A 23,869-nucleotide genomic window follows, 5' to 3' on the forward strand; every position below is an offset into this window, starting at 1 on the left:
ATAGTTTCCTATTTGTGCTTGTGCATATCAAAAAAATGATCTTTGTGAAAATAAATACGCAGATATATTATAACATATCTCAGTGATTTTACACTTGCAATGTACTGTGTCTCTTCGCTCTCACTTTCTTTCTGTTTGTGCTGTTGTAGCAGTGTGAATCTGTTACAGCTTAGATGCCCTGTACACGACACAGAAAAATAAATCCCATTCAACTTGCGGTACCAGACAACAATTATGCCACTTTACAGCCCACAAAATTTTTTAAAAAAAGATTAATTTTTTTTGCCTCTCTCTATGTCTGTCTTTCTCTGTAACATACACACACACACTCTCTCTCTCTCTCTAACTGCATTTCCCCTACCAAGTGTTCTTCTTCTTCAATTTTGGTTTTGTTGAATTGAATTTTCCTTTGGCTGGAGTGGAACCATCATTCAAAAGAATATAAAGGGTCCCTTGTTTTGTGGGTTTGTGTATATGTACATAGACATAATATATATACTATGTATATATTTATGGTGATGATTTTGAATTGGGGTGTTTGGTAGAGGTGGTAATAAACCTGATAGTGTGTTGTGTCTGTCGGCGCAAGGTCACTTTCTGTCGGCATTGTCTGTATCCACTATCCAACGATGATACACTTCTAGAGAGAGAGAGAGAGAGAGAGAGAGAGAGAAAAGAGTTTTCTAATAAAACCAATAAAAGTACAACGGAGAAAGAGAGGTTTTACTTCTGGGTTTTCATTGCTTACAGAGTGGCACTACCTTTCAGGGAGCATATTCATATCAGGCTTTGCCTTTGGAACCAACTGAGACTTGAAGGTTGTTCCTGATCTGAAGGGGTTTTTTGATTTTGATGCCCAAGGAACCTACTTTCTGTATTTGCATCTTGAGTGGAGTTCTTGATGTGATTGTCAGATTTGTGTTGAGGGTGGACAATTGGTTCATATGAGGGAAGGTGGAGGGGGATTGCGGGTCAATCTTGATTTCCGTGAGTGGCATTGGAGCCTCTTTCAAAGTGTCATTGGTAAATGAAGCTCAGGCTTTCTGAGATCCTGCCTCATTATTTATCTCGTGATATTGGTCTGAAGATTTGACAAAAAGTAACCACTTTATTCTATTTGTTGCTCCATTACACTCTCCCTTTATTTACTTATTATTTTTTTTTATTTTATCTTTTTTAAGATTTCTACTCTATGTAGAGCAGATGCAATGTTATTAAGTAAGATCCAATTTTCTCAGCCTGCATGGGATTCAGAACATACATGCATTTTTGCGGGGTTTCCTAAAATTTTTCCAATTTTTGCTGGTGCTGTTAGCTGGAAACTATTCATTAATTTTCATTAGCAACCCAATCGGATATACTCTTCTTTTAGTCCAGCATTATCATTATGTTCAATTTTATTTAGATTTTACATTTGTTTTCTTAACTGCATGCATTCTGCTAAGTCATCTTTGCAATCAGAAGTTTTTTACATACCATTGTCATATTTATCTCAAAATGAAAGGGAATCTTCCTTCTTTTGTAGCACATTATATTCATATTTCATAAATTGTGATCTTTTGCAATTTTTTGGACTCCAGGTTTCATGTATAATAATAGTTCACATAAATTTGTACAGCATAAGTGAAGGGATTCCCATACCAGATGTCAAGTACTCTTGCAGCAATATTTGGAGGAGCTGCAGGAGCCGTGGCATTGGTAGGAATTGCTATAATACTTTTATGGTGTTGTTTGTCAAGTCAGAGGAATGTTTCTAGGACATCAGAGACAGGATCCTCTGATCCTTCCCAAGGTAACATCTCGATTCTCACATGCATGTATAATATAATAGTTAGACATGTCTATTCTGTAATCAATCTGGTAGTTTACTAAAGATGTTAAAATAAATTCCATTACATGCAGTGGGAAGACATGGTGCGATTGAGTTGCCAATACGAGATACCAGGCGTTTTGAGATGGAAGAACTATCTCTGGCCACAAAAAATTTCAGTGACAAAAATTTGATTGGAGTAGGAAAATTTGGGGAAGTTTACAAGGGTTTACTTCAAGATGGGATGCTTGTAGCCATCAAAAAACGTCGAGGACTTGCAACTCAGGAATTTGTTGATGAGGTCAATTTCAGTTTCATGCTTTAAAACTTTATTGTATATGATGCTGTGAGTATGAAATGTATCATTGATGTAAAGTGGCTTCCCATGCTCTATTCTGTGGAATAGTGACACATGCTGGGTACTTTTTAGAAGTCCTTGATGAATTACTTAAGAGATGATTTTCACTAAATTTGTTTTCCTTGATTTGTTTCTTATAATTTTAAAAGGATGCTCGCTTTATGTTCATATCTTACTTCTCAAGTCCTTCTTCTGAACCTTGTCTGTTTCTGCTTCAGAATTTTGAGTAGAACTCTACAGTAATTGCCAATTAGCTTAATATGTTATTTGATTCATAAAGATGAATATTTCTTTGCGCATTAGTCCACACTAGCTAAATCTTTTGTGTCAGTCATGTCTGCATAAAGTCTGTATAAATAAATATATGTGAACATAATCAGTATTCCCATCTTATATCCTTTTGTGTGACACACTTTGATGATTTATTACAATATAAAGCATTATCACAGTTTTTCTTTTTCTTTGTCAGACAATTTCACATCATAATTCTGATGGATTGGCAATTGCATGCATTCTTTAGTCTTAAATACAGGTACCTCTTAATGTTCATTCTCTTGCTTTGATTTAACATGACTTTGTTTTACTTTAGGTACGCTATCTCTCTTCTATTCACCATCGGAATCTCGTTACTCTTTTAGGCTACTGCCAGGAAAACAATATTCAGTTTCTTATATACGAATATGTGCCTAATGGAAGCGTCTCCAGTCACTTGTATGGTAAATTTCTGTACTACCAATCACTCTATTCAAATGATTCTTACCAATACTGATAGTTCTTATCCCGTGCTTCATGTTTTGGCAGCATGCATGCATAATTGAGTTGCATTGTACTACATTTCATAAAAATTTTTGCATCTTATTTTAGTTAAATGAATCCTTTCTTAAAGCTGATGATTGTGACTTTAATATTCCTCTGCAGGACCTGGTCAGGAATCACAAGAGAGGCTAGAATTCAAGCAAAGACTTTCAATAGCTCAAGGTGCAGCTAAAGGTGATCCTTTGCAAAATCAGTGAGCATTTGTGGCTTTCCTGGTATCAGTTTTCTTCTCTTTTAATATAAAATACCCAAGTATCTTAATGGATCCCACAAATTGTTTTTGTAAGCCATCCTAAAACTTTCAGTTATTTGGTAACAATACCTTCTCTATGCATGAAGTACCTCTGAGGAAGATGTTCCTGATTTTCAAAGGCTCATTCATACTATTCTATGCAGGTTTGGCTCATCTTCACACTTTGAGTCCCCGTTTGGTGCATAAGGATTTCAAAACCGCTAATGTTCTTGTGGATGAAAACCTCATTGCTAAGGTTTCAGATGCTGGACTTAGAAATTTTCTGGGGAGAGTTGACATAGCAGGGTCATCTTCTCAAGTGGCAGCAGACGAGATATTCCTTGCACCTGAGTAATAACTCTTAACTCTTGCATGCATGTATTTATTTTTAAATTTAATTAAAATACAATAACAGTGTAAAGATTTTTTACGCTTCGTCCATCATGGATTATGGCATATTTGGAAACCATTGACTTTTTAAATAATTACTTTACTGAGATGATTTTTAATTGGTTGACAATGGAACAATCTTTACATTGATAGTGTACTAAAATTGACTTTGTTTTTCTTGATATATGTTCATCACACCCTGCAGGGTGCGAGAGTTCAGACGATTTTCTGAAAAGAGCGATGTATTCAGCTTTGGCGTATTCTTGCTGGAACTATTCAGTGGGAAAGAAGCAATAGAATCACCATTTCCAGACACTAACCAAAATCTGGTTGAATGGGTACGTTATTATTTTCTAACATAGCCTGGTTTTGGGGGCACGTTTCAATTGTCTTACATGTAGTTACATTTCATACTGTGCTTTGGACTAATCCTATATGCAAAGTCAATATGCTGCATTGTGATTGATTTGTGGTCTTGTTTTTCCTCCATAATAAAGGTGCTAAGTAATCAAGACCGTGGCATTATGTCTAACATAATTGATCGGAGATTGGATAGTAGTTTTACAGCTGAAGGCATGGAAGAGTACATTATGCTTATAATAAGATGTTTAGAATCTTCAAGTGAGAGGCGACCAGCCATGAGCTATGTGGAAATGGAACTTGATCGGATCCTAGAAAAAGAAATGAACTTGACAACAATCATGGGTGAAGGAACCCCAACTGTGATTCTTGGAAGTCAGTTATTCAGAGCAACAACATGAAAACAAAAAAGGGGTATTGCTATCTTAAATTGTTACTTATTATTATATATTATATATTTGTGCATTAAATCTTTGCTTTCTCATTTTTCCCCAGTGGATACCAGAGAATAGGGTCAGCTGCTTCATAAGTGTATAAAGAGCAGCTGTATCCCCCTCCCTTCTCTTTGTTTTTTCTTTATTTTTTTTTTCTGGGCCAATGAACAGCTGTATTCTTTTCTTTTTTCTTCATTATTTTTTCCTTCATAAATGTACGAGATCTCTTGTAAACCATTATTTGTTGTTAATATGACAGTGAAGATTTGGTTGGTGTGATAAACTATGAATCAGTTTTTCATGCTTCCATTCATTTATGATAATACAACTTTAATGCATTGAACTAATGATCTCAGATTCAAACTACTTTTGCTTTGTCTAATTAATAAAAAATACAATAAATTTATTGTATATAACATTTTTCCTTTCCTTTGAGCATAAAGAAATTCTCACTTTTTGGGAGATGGGTTAGGTGGTTGAAAAGACTGGGAGTTGTTGGTGAGAGTGCCACTCCTCATTTTTCAGCAGCAAGAGAGAACATTAAGTAAGTTTTGAACAACACTACTGTCTCTCATACCGTCACATTAGTCTGTGGTTAGAAAACATCGACGTGGAGCGGTAATAAAACGTTCAGCATTTAAGTGTGCGCAGACAAAATTATTCATTTTAAAACAGCCTCCTATTGTTAAGCAAAAGGGAAAACCCCAGACAAAGTATTCACTTCAACCTAATTCAATAATGGAAAATGGTTATACTTATACATCTGTTGAGAAATTTAAAAATATAAAAATGAAAAATAAATTAGAATGCTTACAGTTTTCTTTATTTTTTTATGACATCATATATTTCACCCTCCTGTTTGACCTTCCTATCTCACTAAATACACACATACTCACATACTCACAGGTGTATAAGAACCATTTTCCAAGGTAAATCAGTCCACAAAGTGTTTTTGGAAGAATTGTCTAACAATCATGGGGACACCCGTGCCCACAAGTTCATAGTCCATTTGAGAAGGTGAGTCAACAACAACAGGGTCAAATAGACCATTCAAGAAAGAACCCACCCTCGTGACCAAAACAAAACAAGGCCTCCAGCAACTATCCTCTCACTCTCTCTTGCATTCTATTGTGCCCCCGCAGTGACAGTGCATGCAAGGTTTTATTTTTATTTGTTTTGAAATTCTCACAATAGAATGCGGGAATGCGTCTCCTTCAAGTCATCGACTCCTTCAGCCACAGACCTTCCTCCTCCTCCTCCCCATTCCGAAGGTACCAAAATCCAAAAACCTAAAACCCCTTACACTGATTCTGATTCTGATTCTGATTCTGATTCTGTTTGGACAATACCTCACCGAATGTTCGCCTTATTTCTCAGGAAACTCAACCGAAGAAACACCTACCACAAGTCCCAATGTCTCACGCGAATTCGACCTCGCCGTGCAAGCGAACTCCTACAACGAGATTCGCTCAATGATCCAAGCGCCTCCTCAACTAGACGATGTCGAGGTCGAGGACGACGAGGATTCGCACCACCGCCAAGTCCTCTCTCAGGTTCTTCAACCCGACTCACAGAGCGTCCGAGAAGCACTCGCCAAATCCACCCCCAACAGCACCCTCACGCGCATCGTTTCCACCTACTTCGACCACAGCGAAACCACCTCCGACTTCTGCCTCCGCCTCAGCCGCAGCATCAACCGCGCCCGTGAAATCTACGCGCCTCTCTTCGCATTCCTCGCTGTTCTCCCCATCGATTCCCTCTCCCTCTCTCTCTCTCAACACCAATGCAATCACGCCTACGACCTCTTCCTCCAATTCCACCGCCACGAAAACCCTTTCACATTCTATCGTTTGCATCAATTACGCGAGAGCTTCTCCGACCTCAAGCGCGACATCCAGCGCGACCTCCGCAAGCGCCACACCCGAGCTCGCCTGCTCCGCCGTGCCACCGCCGGTTGTGCAATTTGCATAATTGCCGCCACTGCCACTGCCATTGTCTCCGCCGTAATGGTTGCTGCCCATGCCGCGGTAGGATTCGCGGCATTGGCTGTGGCGCCATTTTGCAATGGGTGTGTTCCTCGTTCTAAAAAGAGTGAGAGGAGGGAACTTGCTAGGTTGAAGCAGCTTCAGGCTGCGGAGAATGGGACTCTTGTGGTGAACGATATTAACACCGTTGATAGCCTCGTTGATCGGCTTCAAACGGCCGTGGAAGGCGATAAGGCTTTTGTTCGGTTTGCATTGGACAGGGATAGGGATAGGCACCCCATTCAGCAGGTGTTGATGCAGCTAAGGAAGAACCAGCCAGTTCTGGAACAGTTGCTTAGGGATCTTGAGCAACATATATACTTTTGCTTTTACTCTGTTAACAAGGCCAGATACGCGCTTCTCAAAGAGATATGCCTTCATCAAACTTTGTAGTTAGTTCCTTTCTAACAAATTTTTTTGGTTTCTTATCAGATAATTGCCGGTGATTCTAGATTGTGCAAGCTATTTAACAATGCACAACTGACCCATAATTGAAGGTTTAGACTCTGTTTATAGTTTGTGACGCTGAATCTATATGATATACCCCAAATTAACTTCCTTTGTTTTAAAGAACCCCTTGATGCATTCACCATTGAGATTCATTCATATGTGATAATAGTGCGTGCCAACCTTTTAGTCACCATCAAAAAAATTTTAGATCTTAGATGAAGGATTTTTGGTATAGAGCAATGGTCAATATTTCAGGAGATTAGGGCTTTATGCATGGTATGTAACCATTGTTGTGGATTCTGATGCAATTCATAGTGTTAATGTAAATGCAAATTTGTAGTATTATCATTTTATGGCTCTGTTGATAACGCTAATGATGGAATTCCTTTTGGATTATGCATGTTGTGTTGTTTTAACCTTTTAGTCTGGTGATGATTCTGATGAATCTTTTTAAGTTATAGATTTTACCCAAATGTTACTAAATTTGGTTATTTATAAATGGTTTGCTAGTTTTCCCTTAACATGTCGGAACAGGAATACATGCAGTTTCTTTGTTTTTAGTACCAGTTGACTCTCTCCCAGCTATTATCGTTATTTCATTTTCTAAAAAGATGGCGGAAATGAAAGCTATATATTAATTTTGCTTTCTCATTCTAAGTCCTGTATTGCCTATTATTCAGTTCAAATTCTTGCCCTAAATGTTACATTTTTTTTGTGAACAACTTTTGACCTTTTGTATAATTTGAGTTTTCACCTTGTTTTTTCATTGTGAGCATTTTTTATTGTCTTTCAAGCTGATTTTTTTTGTACACAATAAATAATACCTTTTTTGTTCTCCCTAATACCTGGTCAACTTGTACTTCAATCCTTCCATCTTAGTCAAATTACGTTTCAAAATATTGTTACTACATATATAGCTAATACTACTTATTTGTACCATAAACCTGTCTCTGTTTGATCCTTCCAGCCTTCCAGGTGAGCTTGGACCATGATAGAATGAGAACTACTCGCTTGTATTATAAACCTGTCTCTGTTCAATACAATATTTTATGATTTATATCGCAAGCCAGTTATTTAGTGGATGTTTGATGAAATTATTGTGAAAAAAGTAATAATTTTAAAAGAGCTATTTCCAAAGTTTTAAGTATTATTAAAAAACAATCTTTTTAAGATCTAACTGCTAAAATTACATTTGTAAAGTTATTGCATTCTATGTATTTGAATGTGGTATTCATAGAATTGGATCAGGTATAGGATGAACTGATGTATTGTATTGCAGATACTGCCCTGGTCAGTATCAACATGGTACAGAACCAGAGGCCAAGAATGATACCAGTTGAACTCTCATTCTCTCCATAATTCCAAGGTATTTGAGAGGCTTGGTCTCTCGGATCCCAGATTCCAATTCTAAGTCTAAATTCTAGCTTCAATTATTTCCTCCTATTCCTTATATACTTGTAGTCATGTGATCCATGTAGCTGACTTCACATAATGAGATAAGACCTTGTTGTTGTCGTCGTTGTATTCCTTATACACCTTCCACTATTGTATCTAATGTTGATAGTACAGATGCTGACTTTATTTATATACTGCCGTTTCCATTTGGTAATTTATTAGGTTCATTTGGCAGTGTAGATTAATTATACTGCAGAATTATGTTGCAGACATAAATGCTTGACATCTTTAGAAGTTGAATATCAGCAAATTAGGTTAACTGGAACTTCTAAAAAAATTTGTAGATTACTGGTGGATCAGGGGAGTGGGGAGGAATTGGTTGAGGGGTATCAGGTGTACTGATATAATGATTAACCCTACTGCTTTTGGCAGAGCAAAGATATTTTAGATGAATTGGGCACTATATCATTAAGTTTCAGGCAACGATTCCATGGTGGGAATCATTTGGTTATCTATGACATGTCCCATCCTTTCAAAACTTGAGGGCGAGGTGAAAGTTTTGGGGAAGAGGAACGTAGTAATGTTAGATACATGGCCCAATTTCTCCTCAGTGGTTCTGGCAACATTGTTTGGACCTTTCTGAGGTTCTATTTGGCAATGTGTGCGGATTTTCTCCCTTATTTCTTCTTTTACTCGTGCAGCTCCTGCTGTCTGTGGAACAACCTTTTGTAACTTTCTGAATCGTGCTTCTTCAATCCTCGCCATCTCCACCCTTAGGTCAAATGTTGTTTCATCTGCCTGGATAATTGCACATTTTTTGGTCGGTTTCTAGTCTCCAAGCCGCTGAAGCGTGGTTCACATTCCGGGATGCTAACTAATTTCTTGTACCTAAGAACCTTCATCCTCGCTTGTATTTTCATGGCCCCAAATATTACTGATTCGCATTACAAACGGATGCCAATAGATCTAGAACATATTCAGGATGGAACCACCTGAGCACTGCCTTCTCAAAATCCACTAACTTCTGACTCTGCCATTTCCACTCTGCCCACCACTTGAGAGAACCTCCTCTCAAACCCCTTACACTTACAGCCTTAAGTAGTCTCTTTACCTCGGTTGCTCCCAAGGCATCGAAATTCTGCTGTGTTAAGCAATTGCCAGTAAGACTGCTTTGCATGACTCCTCATATGTTGGGATTATTCTTCTAATTCAGTTCCTCTAGCTCCAAGATTCGGGCTCCGGAACCAGGTTACCGCAGCGATGTTATGTTATAGAAAAATGTTTCAACAATATCAATGCCTTTTCTCCAAACAATTTTTAAAAAAGAGAAATGGAAAAAAGAAAGAAAAAAAAAAAAACTTACCAGTTATTCATAAACATTTTACCCTTTCTTTTCGCCATGACTATGATTATTCAGGTCGATTTGTGGCCAGTTTTGTATATCAAAATATAATATTGTATAAATACACAAGAAAGAACACATTGTATAGCTAAATCTATATTCAACATGCAGAAACCGTGGTTTTTTTTTTTTTTTTTGTCTTTGGAAAGCAGGCAGATTCATGCCATTTGTAAAGGGAAAAGATTTCACGCCCGTTGAAATCGATAGGGAAAGAGAAATAGGAAGGAGAGAGAGAGAGAGAGAGAGAGAGAGAGAGAGAGAGATGTAATGGATATCGTAATAGAAAAGGAAAAATAAAAATGAAAAAAGAATGAAAGGAAATGATGGAAAATAGACATAAGAGTGGGTTGGAAATTTAATTGTTTTCGAAAACTGTATAGTTTCCACCATAAAAAGTTATATTATATGATTAAAAATATTATATACACAAACTTTTAAAATATGAATTACTGCATCAGGAACTGCAGATCATGCAGTTCTTTTTGGACAGCAGAGAGTAATGATCCATGAAAAGTTCCAGTGGAAAAGACGTTGGCAGTTCCAATGGCATTTGGCTCTTCCGACACCAAACGACAAGCAATTATCGTTGTTTACTAAACTATTTACCATACAACAGTTGTTGTATGTACAACCTCGGCTTCATTCATCGCCACAACTGATTCGGTCATCAAAATTTGTTTGAAGACTGCAATAGATTTTTCTTAGAAAAATATGACTATTATTGTTGTTCTCGTTGTCCTCATTATATGGTTAAATATTAATGGTAAATATAATTTTATAACAGGTGAAATGTTAGATCAAGAGAAGCATTTCCTATGTGGTTTTTCATTTTAAAACTGCAGAGAATACATTTGTCAACTGTAGGTTTTTTGCTGCTTTCTGGATATTTATGGGCATGTAGTGTCTACTGAAAAATGTCATCAATATAAAAGTGGGAGAATGCTATTTGCATAATATTACTCATTGAGTGTCACGTACGCTATATCCTATTTGAAAGAGGTATGTATAATGGCAACCATTGTACCTAGGTGCTGTCTCCAGTTCGCTGCATCTACTGCATTACAATTTAGTTTGGGCCAGCCACTAGCCTATATTTATGAACTGGAACTAGAGCTAGCTGTTTGTTTTTGAGACTTTCTTTCTCAATTCCCACACTTTATTTCTTCAAATTTAACTTTGGGAATACTATTTGATAAGTTATAATTAATTTGTAAATCACTTTTTCAAAATATCATTTTCAGAATGTATTAAACTCTCCTGTAAAATAAACTATGAATCACTCGAAATTTAATTCTAAAAGTAACAAGAAAAAGCTTAACGGATGCAAATAGAAAATATGAAGATACAAAAAAATATTTCTGTTTCATTTTTGTTAATAGGACGGGCCAGGCCCAAGGTAAACTAGGAAAGTATGAAAAGAAACACCATTAATTTGACAAAACAAAATAAGAGAAGAACTAGCTTGTTTGACCCAAAAAACGAAAAACTAGCTTGTTAAAAAAAGAAAAGAAAAACTAAAATAGCTAGAGGATACTTGGAGGCAACTCACTTTATGCATTTATTTATTTTTTTATACAAGATTTTTTATGTCCTTTGATTTGAGACTTTAAGATAAATTTTTGTCTGATAGTTGTGTCTTGCCCCGCAGTTGCTTTGAAGAAGGCAATGTAAGAGACAAATGGATGAATCGAGCGAATTGAAGCACAAAGCTATAAACACATGTATAAAGCAATGTGTAATTATACTAGCTTGTCTGGAAATGAAAAGATGCTGCCATAAAAATAAATCTTGATAGAATGTAACCGATAGGATGCCATAAATAAGAATTTAAAACTATTTAGGATTTCAATTTTGAGGCAAAAGTTAAAGATATCTTCTAAAGGAAATCTCAAGTAATTTAAAAAACTATTATAGTTTTGAGTTTTGACTAAATAAGTTGCAAAAAATCTTAGCAGGTATTAGAGATTAAATGACATGATTATTACTAATTTGATCTCCACGCCCTCCCCCTCTTCATTAGTCTCCAGAGCTCTAGATTCTTGATACCATGCAGATTAACTTTATCTGTGAATGACTTTACTTCTTTGCTCGAGAAGTCTGCAATGTAAAGATTCACCAAATTACAATACGATATGAATTAATGGTGCTGAACTAATAAATTTAGAATGATAGTCTTGACGAAAAAGAAATATAGAAAAAAGTTAAAATAAACCAAAAATAGTTGACAACTACTAAATTGTCTAATTATATGTATTGATGCTATTGGTAAAGTCAACATTTTCTCAATGTAAACAAAAAATTATGGCTCAGTAAATTTCTCTAAAAAAATTTATTGAAGAAAAAATGAATTTAAAAAATAACTTTTTTTTTCATAAGTTAGAAACAACTTATTTTTTAAAATTTAACAGAAATTAAATAAATTAAAAAAAAGTATGTTATTTCTTATCTTATAGGAGAAATTTTATTTTTTTACTTTAATTGAACCTTAAATGGATTGTTATTTTTCACCAGCCAGGATTGATAATTTGTATTTTTTGGAAAATAATAATTAAATCGATGGTATTTAGTTTGAGATGTGGGATTATAAAGAGGGTTGTTTGACATGTGGGATCCTTGTGAAGTTGAGATGCTATTGTCCAAAAGATGGGAAGACTGAAAAAGGTCCCTTTTGAGAAGGGTATAATCATTGAAAATGTCACGACATAGACTTCATTGCATGTATGTCCCTTGCTTTTCTGTAGCCTCTTATACACACATTTCTCTTCTATGGTGCTTCCTCTCATGATTGCACCTATCCATTCTAGATGATTTTGACCCTTAAAATTATTATTTAATACCCAAAATAATCTATAAACAACTTAAATTTTGAGTCATATGACTTGAAATTAAATCGCACATAGTTCTTTTTAACTGCTATTCAACAGTTTTAGTCCACACGGTAATATTAATAATAATGAAGTGCTTTTGATGACTAATGCTTAAAGTTTTTTGTTTCTTAATTCAATGTTTAGAAACCACCGTCCTTGATTCTACTACAATTGGCAATTACATATATTTTGACCATTTACATCTTCAACTAACTCATTTTACCTGCAAATGAAAAGGTGAAGAGTTAGTCAATAATTTTCTTGTTGAACACGAGTAATATGATATGATCCAATGGCTTTTTAATTTGTTCAACAACCTAACAAATATAATCATTTCAACAAAAGATTGCCCAAGTCATTCGTCAATTACTATATGATTTATTTTAGGGCATATTAGGTTACCAGAATGGACTAATTGTCCAAACTACACAAATAATTCTTGAATTTAAGGTGCAGAACTAAAGAGTGCAGACAAATCTGAGTAGTGGGATTCGACCCAAATATGGGATCAAGAACAATGCCGTTCTGCCGTTCATATATTCACATGTCCCTTTATCTCTTATTCATCATATATATGATAATAAAGAAAACCCTCTAAAATGTTCAAACATTCGGAAGGGCACTATACAAATGACAAATAGGTAAGGCAAAATTAAGAGAATAATTTCCTTGATGAAGGCCCCTCGCAGCAGTAACAAAACAAGTTTATCACTATTCCAATGAAGTCTTTTTCTACTTACTTTATGAATACAACATCTATTAGTCCTTAAAATATAATTATCAGCCATTTTAATTTATAAAATTATAAAAAATAGATTTTAAAATTAAGACATGTCCAGCATAAATAATTAAACAACTTTTTTAAATAAGTACCGGTAGCTTATTCCCGATTTGACGTTGAATTGGAATAGCTTAGATAATTAGATAAACACCAGTTACTTAAGTTAAGCACACGTTGCTTAACACATTATAGTGGATCCAAACAATATAAAAACTAAAGAAAAAAATGGACATAAAACAAATGTAGTGCAACTTGTGGGATTCGTTTAAGTAAATTTTACGAATTGTATGGTTGAAGATGAGAATCATTTAACAAATAAAAAGTAGAAAGAAATAAATTATTATTGTGGGACTCATAAAAATTAATAAAATTTAACTTAAACAACTTGTAAATATATAAATACGGATACTCTTCAATCTGTATGGGAATAGAACTATTTGGTTTCATTTATATTTTAGCAAATTCTTACCTAGTCACTTAAGCAGGTAAAATATCTGTTTAAATGAATATTAATTAGCTTAAGTAAAATTAAAATTCGTCTAGACCAAAAGACATTGGAATAACAAGTGGTCACTTTCATTTTGCTTACACAAATATTAATAACTTTAAGCAAAAATGGGACAAAGAACACATGTTTAGTATTCTAACACAAAAATTCACAATTTAGTGAATTCTCCATCATTATTTATAAAATAAAAACAAAAAATATAAATACAATAATGCAAGAAAATTATTTTTAGAATGGAAGACCAAACCAATACAAGAAGAGTGTTTTGAGAATGGAAGAACTCTACTGTTATTTTCTTTGCCAATAACAGTCCAATCTTCTTTTAAGTTTTTTTGTGAAAGTAAGAGGCCCAAAGAAATATTTCTAGATGAATATGTCACCACACTTAACTTTACACACCAAAAAACATAACACAACATTTGACAAGAAAATATTTAAGATAAACCTAGGGTATATGGTTTCATCTTTACACTTCTTTGTATTCACTTTTAATTCAACGTTAATCTCAATTCTCCTATGATCATCAATCACTCATTTTAAAGCTACTAACACTCAATAATTATACAATGTTAATATTTTTTTCTCTAAGTTATAATCCTCAATGGTCAAATAAGGTAGAAAGAGAGGGAAAACATAAAGAATCTATGCTTTTTTTAATTCAATAATCAATTGAAAGATAAAAAAACTAAGGTTGGTCCACTTAATTTTCTATCTTATTTTACTCTATAAATTCATTAATTACATGTGGTATAATCGTCTATCATGCAATCAACTATAGATGTTAATAGTAGTCATTCCTAACATAAGAATATGCACCTGTTAGGGCAAACACCAATCTTTTAGAATTGTCATTGAACAGAAAGATCACATAAAGAATGCAAAGGATCCACCATAACTTTAACTGTAGATTTAGTTACATGTAACAAAAAAAGCAAAGAAAAAATATGTAAGAAAATTCATATTCATTCAAAAACGAAACAAACCAAAAAGACTTCAAAGGAAAAGGGATGGAAAGAATTCACGTTGCCAAAATGTGTTTCCCATCACTCGCTTAGACTTTGAAAGGGTATTATTTATTTTCACCATGATCTCTGTTTCCAATTGCATCTAAAAATCGTCAAAAGTTGATAAAGCAAAAGTCTAAAAGTCCTTCTAGGCCTTAATTTAAATCACCATGAAAAAAGCACGGTAATGCATGATTATGAAGCACTCTTATATGGCTGTTACGCAAAGTTGTACTAAGAGTGGCTCTGCTTTCATCAAATTTCTCATGATTACAACCAAATTAGTTTCCTAATTCGCTGATGATTGACTCATGCTAATCTACAATAATTAATAAATAAATCAGTGCAATATTTTCATCAATTAAGAGTCAAACATATAAAAATAAGTTATAAAAATATTTTAAAATATAAACTTATCATATACCTTCTTTATAATTGATCAATAAGTTAAAGATTTTGAAGTATCTTTGATAAGACATTTTAGTTAGTTAAAAACTTATTTTATTAACTGAAAAATGTGTTTGATAAAAATAATTATATTTAATTAAGTAATTAAAATAATTAAATATTAATATTTTTTTAAATTATTGTAACTAGCTTTTTTTCAAATGCTACCTTTTAGCTACAAGCTTAAAATCATTATTTTTATTTTGTTTCTATTTTTTCTATTTTTTACTTTTTAATTTTAAAACCTTATTGCCTTTGGTTTAATTTTTTAAAATATTTTTATTATTAAATCTTATTAAAACATAAGCATATTATTAAATCTTATTTTTTTACAATAAAATATAAAAAAATAATAGTATAAATTAATTCCTATTATTTTATTTTATTTAATAAAAAATTAAAATGAGAGTAAAATTATATATCTATAATCATTTTAAATTATATAATTAATAAATTTTAAATTAAACCTTATTAAATTAAAATATATAATTATTTATATTTATTAGTAAGTTCAATAACTAATTTTATAAATAATTCCAATTCTGTTTGTTAGTTTCCCACTCTTATCTTTTAGTTTTAAGGTATTTATATTTGCTAGTTTTATTCAAAATAACTAAAGTTAGCCTGATCAGTTCAATTTTTTTAAGTATTAACCACACATTTTTTTAATATATTTTAAATTATTATTTTATTTTATTTTTATTATAAATGGTGCAAAAGTCTAAAAAAAAAAAAAAAGACAAACTCATCGTTATGGAAAAATGAATTCCTCTATTATCTTTTTAAGGGATGGGAACAAGATAAAAGGAGAAGAATATAAAACTAACTCATCCTTGTAAACTTGGAAAGCTCAATTAGCTAGACAGTCCAGACTGTAGCTAGCTTTTCTAAAAATATGATAGATTTTGACTATCCTAATGGAGTGGGCAAACAATCTAATTTATCTAATAATTAGGTATAGTTTATGGTTCAAACAGACACTAGAATTAACTAAATGAATGACTAACTTAGAATCTATTTCAACTACAACACCCTCTAAGTTAAGGTCTTCAACTAGCTTAAGCCTCATTAAAAGAGTTTGAAGTTCAAAATAAATAACAGAACAATAATTCAATTTTTTTATGAAGCTAGCACAAAATTTGCCTTGTTCATCCCTTATCAATCCTCCATATGAAACCAACCCATGAATTCTATGAAAAAAACCATTCACAATTAGTTTAAATCGTTGGAATGAATGAGGGGTCCAACCAACAAGAACCTCTTGCTTGCAGGTCCTATAAAAAGGAATAGAAGAAGAGACACAATCAAATGTAATATAACTAGTGAGATAATTTAGTTTACATAAAAAAAATCCTTTAAATTCAAATATTTCTTATTAAACACTCAATCGTTCATATTTAACCATAATAGTCATATAACAATATCAAACTATATATTTCAATGATTAATCCCATTAAAACATTTACTTTTAAGATTAAAAATTAGTCATCTAGTTAAACCCAAACTAAAAAAAAAAAAAAAATCAATGTTCAGCAATAAAAGTATGCCAAATATCATAAGCAAAATTACAATCTCTAAAAATATGCACAATTGTTTCAGGATTATTACAGCATTATTACATAAACTAGAATTTGTAAAACTCCTTGTAACCATCTCCTTATTTGTTAATAGTTTGCCATGAACAACTTTTCAAAGGAATAATTTGATTCTTTGAGGTCCTTACCACTTTCAAATCAAAATAAATAATTTAAATTTATCATATTCAATATTATTATCTAAAAAAGAATAAGTTGACCATAAAGAAAAATTCACATAAGATGAAGGAAACCAGCTAGTCACATTTGGACCATCATTAATTTTGGGAATAACTAAACTACAAATAACTTGTTTAGTTTAAGTTGTAATGTAGGAAGAAATTATTTATGCAATCTCAATCATTATTTGAGATGAAACAGGTCACTCGAAGGTTTAACAGAGAGTTTAGAACATTAGGATTTTAGTCTTTTAGACATTTAACTAGTCCAAGTGTAACATCCTTCTCTCATTTATCTATTTTCTTTTATAAAAATACGGACATATCATAAATTAAAGTATTAAAACAGTTGAAAGAGATTGTAGAAAATATTTCTAAATACTTAAATTTTAATTTGAAGAAAAGGTGAAAATTTAGACTTCGTAAATATATTTCAATATTCTTGAATTTCATTTTAAAACAATCTAAACTATCATATTAATAATTTTTCTCAACAATTTTATCAAAATGATTCAACTCCAAATTAAAACTTTTCATCAATATAATTACATAGAGTATAGAACTTTGAATAGAAAATATTCACAAATATCTTTAGATTTCTCTAACTCTAAATAAATTAAACTTTTCAAAGTAATCCTTTTCCTACCATTTCTTGTAGGTATGACTCTAGAACGACAGACCGTCTTTACCTGAAAAATAATTGTAAGGGTGAGCATCTCTTGCCCACTAAATCTTAAATAAAAATATAAAAGAACAATGCATATAGTATTTTCAAAATCTACATATAGGAAATCAAATACGTTCCATTTCTAACCAATTCAGTTATCATTTGACTAATTAACATCTATTTCTCGTTATATAATACTATATCTCAACTATTCAATTCATTCCACTATATCATATTAACTTCAATATATTACTAAAATTTCTATTCAAGGTTCATATATTCTATACTTCTTCTAGTATATACATGCATAATAATTTCTATTATTCTTGAGAATTAATTAACCCATTCACATCAACTTCCTCTTGATTTAACTTGTCAATCAAATAAACAATCATAAGACATAGAAACATATCGCTTTCCACTTCATAACTTCGTGCCACATTACTTCGCACTTAATTAGATATCATCATCTAATCCATAAATTTTGTGCCACATTATCTCTTTCTCATCTGAATAGTTTATCAATTCAACAGTACTCTAGGTACTCTCGGGCCCCTAAATCGCTACCAACGTACTCTCTAGTTACAAAGGACTTACGCAACATAGACAGTCGTTGATAAGCCAAACCACACACGGATACAACATGTGCATTCACGGCCTTCCAAACAAAGGTATGGTTAGGAGTTCGGTCAAGAAATGAGCATGAGGCCTGTAAATGCTTCCCACTTTTAATCGTGTACACATTAGTCAACTGCATTTACCACTCTCATTTCCCAGATTTCCACAATTAACTCCAGACCTATACCCCTAGTGTATCCCTGAACTATCTATACTATATCTCAACAATGGCACATCATATTATACTGTTCTAATACATATGTATCAGCTACACTAATTGATGTATTACAACATATAAGTTGTAATCTCACCTGTCGATGTACTACAACTCATATATCATAATCGCATCAATCGGTGTATTTGTAACACATGTACTACTATCCAATTTCAGTCCATCACACATATCATTACTCTTCATATCACATAATTTCCAAAGATCAATTTCATACATTTCGATTCACTTTTTTCCTTTCCATTCATGTTTCTCATTATTAAATCCATCAAAACATATTCAGTAATTCATATCTATACCACATCATCATGCAATTCAGCACAATCACCATATTTATATTATTCCAACAAAACATTTATAAAATAGTAACACCTTATCACATGATACGCCAAGGGTCGGATACCCTCGGACTCAGCCCAATCGTGCAGTTTCATAAGAGTCTTCTAACTTAGAGTTCAGCATTCTCTACCTTTCATCACTTAACTCATACATTTCCAAACAAACCCAATACTTTTCTTTATACCAAAAATATACTTTTTACTATATATTTTCATGAAAATCTCATATTATTACCGAAATGAGTTCCTCAAATTCTTATGAGTATTACATATAGAAATAAAACTAAGGCTTGAGAATACTCTCCTTACCTTGAAATGAGTCCAAACACTAAGTTCTTCATGAGCTCTAGGAAGGAACTCCACGTTTCATCCGATCAAACTTTCCAAAAACTAGAGTTCTTTTCAGATCAGAAAAGAATGGATGTTTGAGCTCTGATCCAACAAAGATTCAGAAGTATTGAGGGTTTTCTCTAGGATAGAAAAGGGAGAGAACAGAGAGATATCAGAGGAAGAGAAGTGGTTTTGGTGAGAAATAAAATTTCTCAACGTAAAAGTCCTTAAATACCTTCAAACTCGTGCGATATCGCTTGAGAGAGAGGGCACTTGCTTGAGCGAGCACACCTCACTTGAGCGAGCTTATAAGACAACGGTTTTTCTGATATCCTCACCTGAGCAAGAGGTATTCTTGCTTGAGCGAGGACGAGTCCAGAGAGTTTCAGATTTCTTTGCGACACCTCGCTTGAGCAAGCTCTATCTCGCTTGGGCGAGATACTCTTCGCCTAAGCGAGAGGACAGTTGAGACAACTCTATCCCTTCTTGCTTGAGTGAGGCTTACCTCGCTTGAGCGAGATTGCTCTAGAACGTCCAATCCTAAAATATTTGTCTCGCTTGAGCGAGGCATAACTCCCTTGGGCGAGAAGTCCTGCACTAAAATTCTTCCAAAAATCTTTTATATTCTCTTCTAAGTGCAATCTAATACCACTTAATATTAAACAAAACATAATTTATTAAAAAATGAAAAGACAGTGTTACACCAAGCATTACATATCCCTTTTCAACTACCATATGCAGACTCTAAATAAGAGATAATGGGATCATTAACTAAATTAAAATTATATTTTACTAAAAGAACCCTAACCCAAAGATTATTTGGATTATTAACCATCCACCAATCTAGTTTCAACATATAAGCTATATTTGTTTTATAGATATCTTTGAATCCTAAACCCCCTTGAGATTTGGGTTTACAATTTTTATTTAAGCCATTAAATGAAATTTTTTATTAGTAGGAGAGGAATCCTATATAAAATTCTTGCAAATTTTATTTATTTCTTCAAAAATACCTAAAGGAATCAGGTGAAACCGCATAGTGTAATTAGAAATACTCAAAATACTAGATTGAGCTAAAATAACTCTACCAGTAAAGGAAATAAAATTAAATTTCTAATTTGATATTTTTTTTCCTAATTTTATCAATTAGGTTAGAATATAGAGCTCAATAAGATTTCTTACAAAAGATTGGAATGCCCAAATCAGAATCAAAATTTTTAGTCCATCTAATACCTAGAATCTAACTAAAGATCTTATTTGCATTTGAACTAGTATTAGTAAAGAAATAAATTAAAGATTTATCATAATTAACTTGCTGACCATAAGCTTTACAAAAGAGATTCGCTATGGAATAGATGATCTTAATTTGATTTAAAAAAGCTTCTATTAGTAGAATCAAATCATATGTATAAAAAAAAGGTAAAATATTTCAAGACTCCTAGTCAAACTGAAAAGAGTGTCACTCACCATTATTAACCTTCAATTGAATATAGTGAGCCAACCTTTCTAAGCATAGGACAAAAATAGAGAGAAATAAAGGGTCCCATTGATGAATACCCTTAGGAAGGAAAAAAATATCCAAAAGTTCACCATTATAATTAATTTGAAAAGAAAATGAAGAGATACATTTAAAAACCAATTCAATCCAATTTTTTCTAAAGCCAACTATATTTAGAATCTCTCTAATAAAATTTCAACTAAGTTTGTCATAAAATTTATTTAAATCCAATTTTAGAAATATATATTGAGATTTTTCTTTTAAATTTTTTAAAAAAATTGATTAATTTTTGGAGAATAATTACATTATCTATCACTTACTTATTAGGAACAAAACTACATTAATTCTCAGCAATTAAATTAGGAAGAAAAAAATTTATCCTTTTAACTAAGATTTTTATAAATAACATTACAAAGAGAAATTAAGTCTAAATTGAGTAATATTTTCAGAATTTAAACCCTTAACAACAAAGATTAATATAGATAAGTTCATTGTACCAACAATGGAAAGATTAATAAAAACTTTCGTTTATAAATTTTAAAACGTAACGGTGAAGCAAATTTTAGTTTTTTTAATTAAAATTTATTTAAGACAGACTCATTAAATTAAGAATATAATCTATATAATTTTATAATTTTCAATAAATTTTAACTAATAATAAAAAACCATATTAAAAGAATACATTACCCAATATTTCTTTTGTTGGGTAACAACGAGACACACATCTTCTTCGTACGAACTCAACACGCAAATCGTGAAAACATAATCTGGGAGCCTTTTACTTATAATTTAAGAAACGCGTTGTGAAGAAGAAAGAAAAGTAGCAAAAAGTGATCCAAAATATTTTTGACCTTTAAGAGTTGTATAGTTAAAAATCGCCCTTCAAATCTTGAAAAAGTAAGAGGTGAGAAAAGAACAGAACTAGAATCTTGTGAGACCATTGTGTGCAATAAATAGAGTTGGTAAGGAACACGTCATTGTTTTATTCAAGACGCTCCTTTCAGCCTTTCAGCGTCACAAGGCTCCATCACTACCCAATAATTCCATTTTCTCTTCGCAAAAGGCCAATCGCGTAATTAATATAAGTCTCTTTCCTTAGCAAAACTTTTCCAATGTCGAGACAACGCAAGTGACGTGCTATGCCCGAAACAACAGTGCCTTCAGAAGAACCCATAACAATAACACACACCCCACTCCAAATTTGGAATCAGACAATTGCTAAGTTTCATCTTCGTTGCTATATTTGAATTTCGTTCAATTTTTTAAATTATAATTTTCATGTTAAAATATACTTTATGGTTTTATAATATTCAACCATAATCAACAAGTGATCATTTTTATTTCAAATTATTGTATCTACTAAAAAGAGAAAAAATAATGTATTAAATTACATGATTTTTAATAAAATTGTATGACTTTATATGATATCTTATATTTTCTAATAACTCCATAATGGCAAACAAGAGAAATTATTTTACATGCGATTATGTAAAGTAATTTAATTTTGTAAAGATTAAATTTTAAAAAGTACGTAAAAATAAAAGATTAATTCAAAATTTAACAAATTGATAAATAAATGAAGAAATAGAAAGCTTACAGTGACAGACATTCAGCTTGATTCGAGGATCATGGTCTTAATTCATAACCCCGAGGACACTCTCAAGACCCTGTATACGAGACCACCAAGATGTTTTCATCTATTTTTATTTATTTCCACCACCCAAATTGATTGTTCTTTTCTTTCTTCTTTTAATTCTTATATAAAAAATTAACCATAATTCACATATTGTAATCATATTTAATTAATTAATATTATTTTTTTAAAACTATCTGTGTTTGATTTTAAAAATATTACATTATTTTACATCAATAAATACTTTCATAAGTTATAAATAATTCTCCTATTGCGAGTTAATTTTTATAAGTCAGACAAAAAAAATTTAATTGACAAAACTTAATAGATATTGTTGGTGTTATTCTTTTATAATTATATTTTCATTCTAACAACGTTTGTGTTTATCTTTAAAGTTAATGTGTTTATATATATATAATTTAGCATTAAAATTTAACAAGTCCTAATGTTTAATCCACTTTCTCAGTCTTATACATTTCACATACTAAATGACTAATTTTAAATATAAAAAAATGTGTTAAGGTATTTTATATTAACTAAAAATATTTGCAAGATACTCTTTCTAAAGCTTGAATAATCCTCTTATCTTAAATTAGAATTTCAAAATAAATTAATTATAATTTTTTTATTAAAACTAATTATATTCTTAACGTGGTGTAACAAGACATCTTCACTTAACAATTGTTGCAGCCTTTAGATGTAAACCACGCTAAGAACCCAATCATTTTCTTACATTAAAGTATACAATTAATGTACTATTCACTAACTAATAACAAAAGTACACAGTTGTTCTTTATTTTAATTGTATGAAATGAAAACTTATTAAGTTTAAATATTTTTCAACCGTTATATAAAATTATTTTTTATTTAATTCCTACATAAAAATAATAATAAATGAGATTCCCTATAAAAAATATACGTTTTCGATATAGCTCTAGTTTTTATTTCATGTTATGAGGCTAAGAAGCAAGTCTATAAATGGATTTATGTAACATGATTCTGCTTTACATATTTATTATTATTATTATTATTTGTTCCTATGCATTATAATATTTTTAAGGTTTAATTAAGCTTTTTATATTTTTTAAATTTATCTCTTATTTTAAAAAAAATTAAACGAGTTCTTTGTTTGTTTTTTTGTTTTCGTACAGTCTTTGTATTATTAATTTTTTTTCCATTATGTACATATATAATACTTAACTAGACTCATATTATATAAGAGAATTTAAGTGAATGATGTGACATTTATATTTTTCTTCTTTTTATATATTTTTTTAATTTTAGAAATTTCAACTTTATAAGCTAAGATTATATTCGAAAATACAACTTATGTAGTGTTATTAATGACACTTTTTCTTATGTTATCTCGGTCAAATTATATAAATTAATTTGAATGTGCCACAAACAAATAATGAAATAAATTAATAAATTATCAATAAATGTATAAAAAACATGAAAATAAATTTTGAGAGACTAAATTAAAAACAAAGTTAAAAAATATATATTAAATAAAAAATTATAA

At 31.7% G+C, this 23,869-nt stretch overlaps 2 protein-coding genes across 4 annotated transcripts; both read left to right on the forward strand.

Annotated features, from left to right (window-relative positions):
• Positions 1–344: 344 nt before the first annotated feature.
• Positions 345–4,517, forward strand: LOC113863294 (probable receptor-like protein kinase At1g30570). 3 transcript variants are annotated; one of them, XM_027496823.1, is made up of 8 exons: positions 345–1,099; positions 1,619–1,792; positions 1,903–2,111; positions 2,758–2,884; positions 3,087–3,158; positions 3,381–3,567; positions 3,812–3,944; positions 4,104–4,517. In XM_027496823.1, exons 2-8 carry the CDS (start codon positions 1,645–1,647, stop codon positions 4,365–4,367), a joined length of 1,140 nt encoding a protein of 379 aa, XP_027352624.1. In that variant the 5' UTR covers positions 345–1,099; positions 1,619–1,644; the 3' UTR covers positions 4,368–4,517. The 3 variants fall into 3 exon arrangements, with proteins under 3 accessions (XP_027352624.1, XP_027352626.1, XP_027352625.1); XM_027496824.1 differs by having other exon boundaries at positions 976–1,023; positions 1,581–1,792; XM_027496825.1 differs by lacking the exon at positions 1,619–1,792.
• A 48-nt stretch (positions 4,518–4,565) lies between these two features.
• LOC113863282 (UPF0496 protein At3g19330-like) lies at positions 4,566–9,753 on the forward strand. The gene has a single exon (XM_027496809.1). It carries the CDS (start codon positions 5,552–5,554, stop codon positions 6,815–6,817), a length of 1,266 nt encoding a protein of 421 aa, XP_027352610.1. The 5' UTR covers positions 4,566–5,551; the 3' UTR covers positions 6,818–9,753.
• Positions 9,754–23,869: the final 14,116 nt, after the last annotated feature.

This window comes from Abrus precatorius, unplaced genomic scaffold (genome assembly GCF_003935025.1).
Source record: "Abrus precatorius isolate BTA unplaced genomic scaffold, Abrus_2018 Scaffold3, whole genome shotgun sequence".
In the NCBI taxonomy this organism is placed as follows: domain Eukaryota; kingdom Viridiplantae; phylum Streptophyta; class Magnoliopsida; order Fabales; family Fabaceae; genus Abrus; species Abrus precatorius.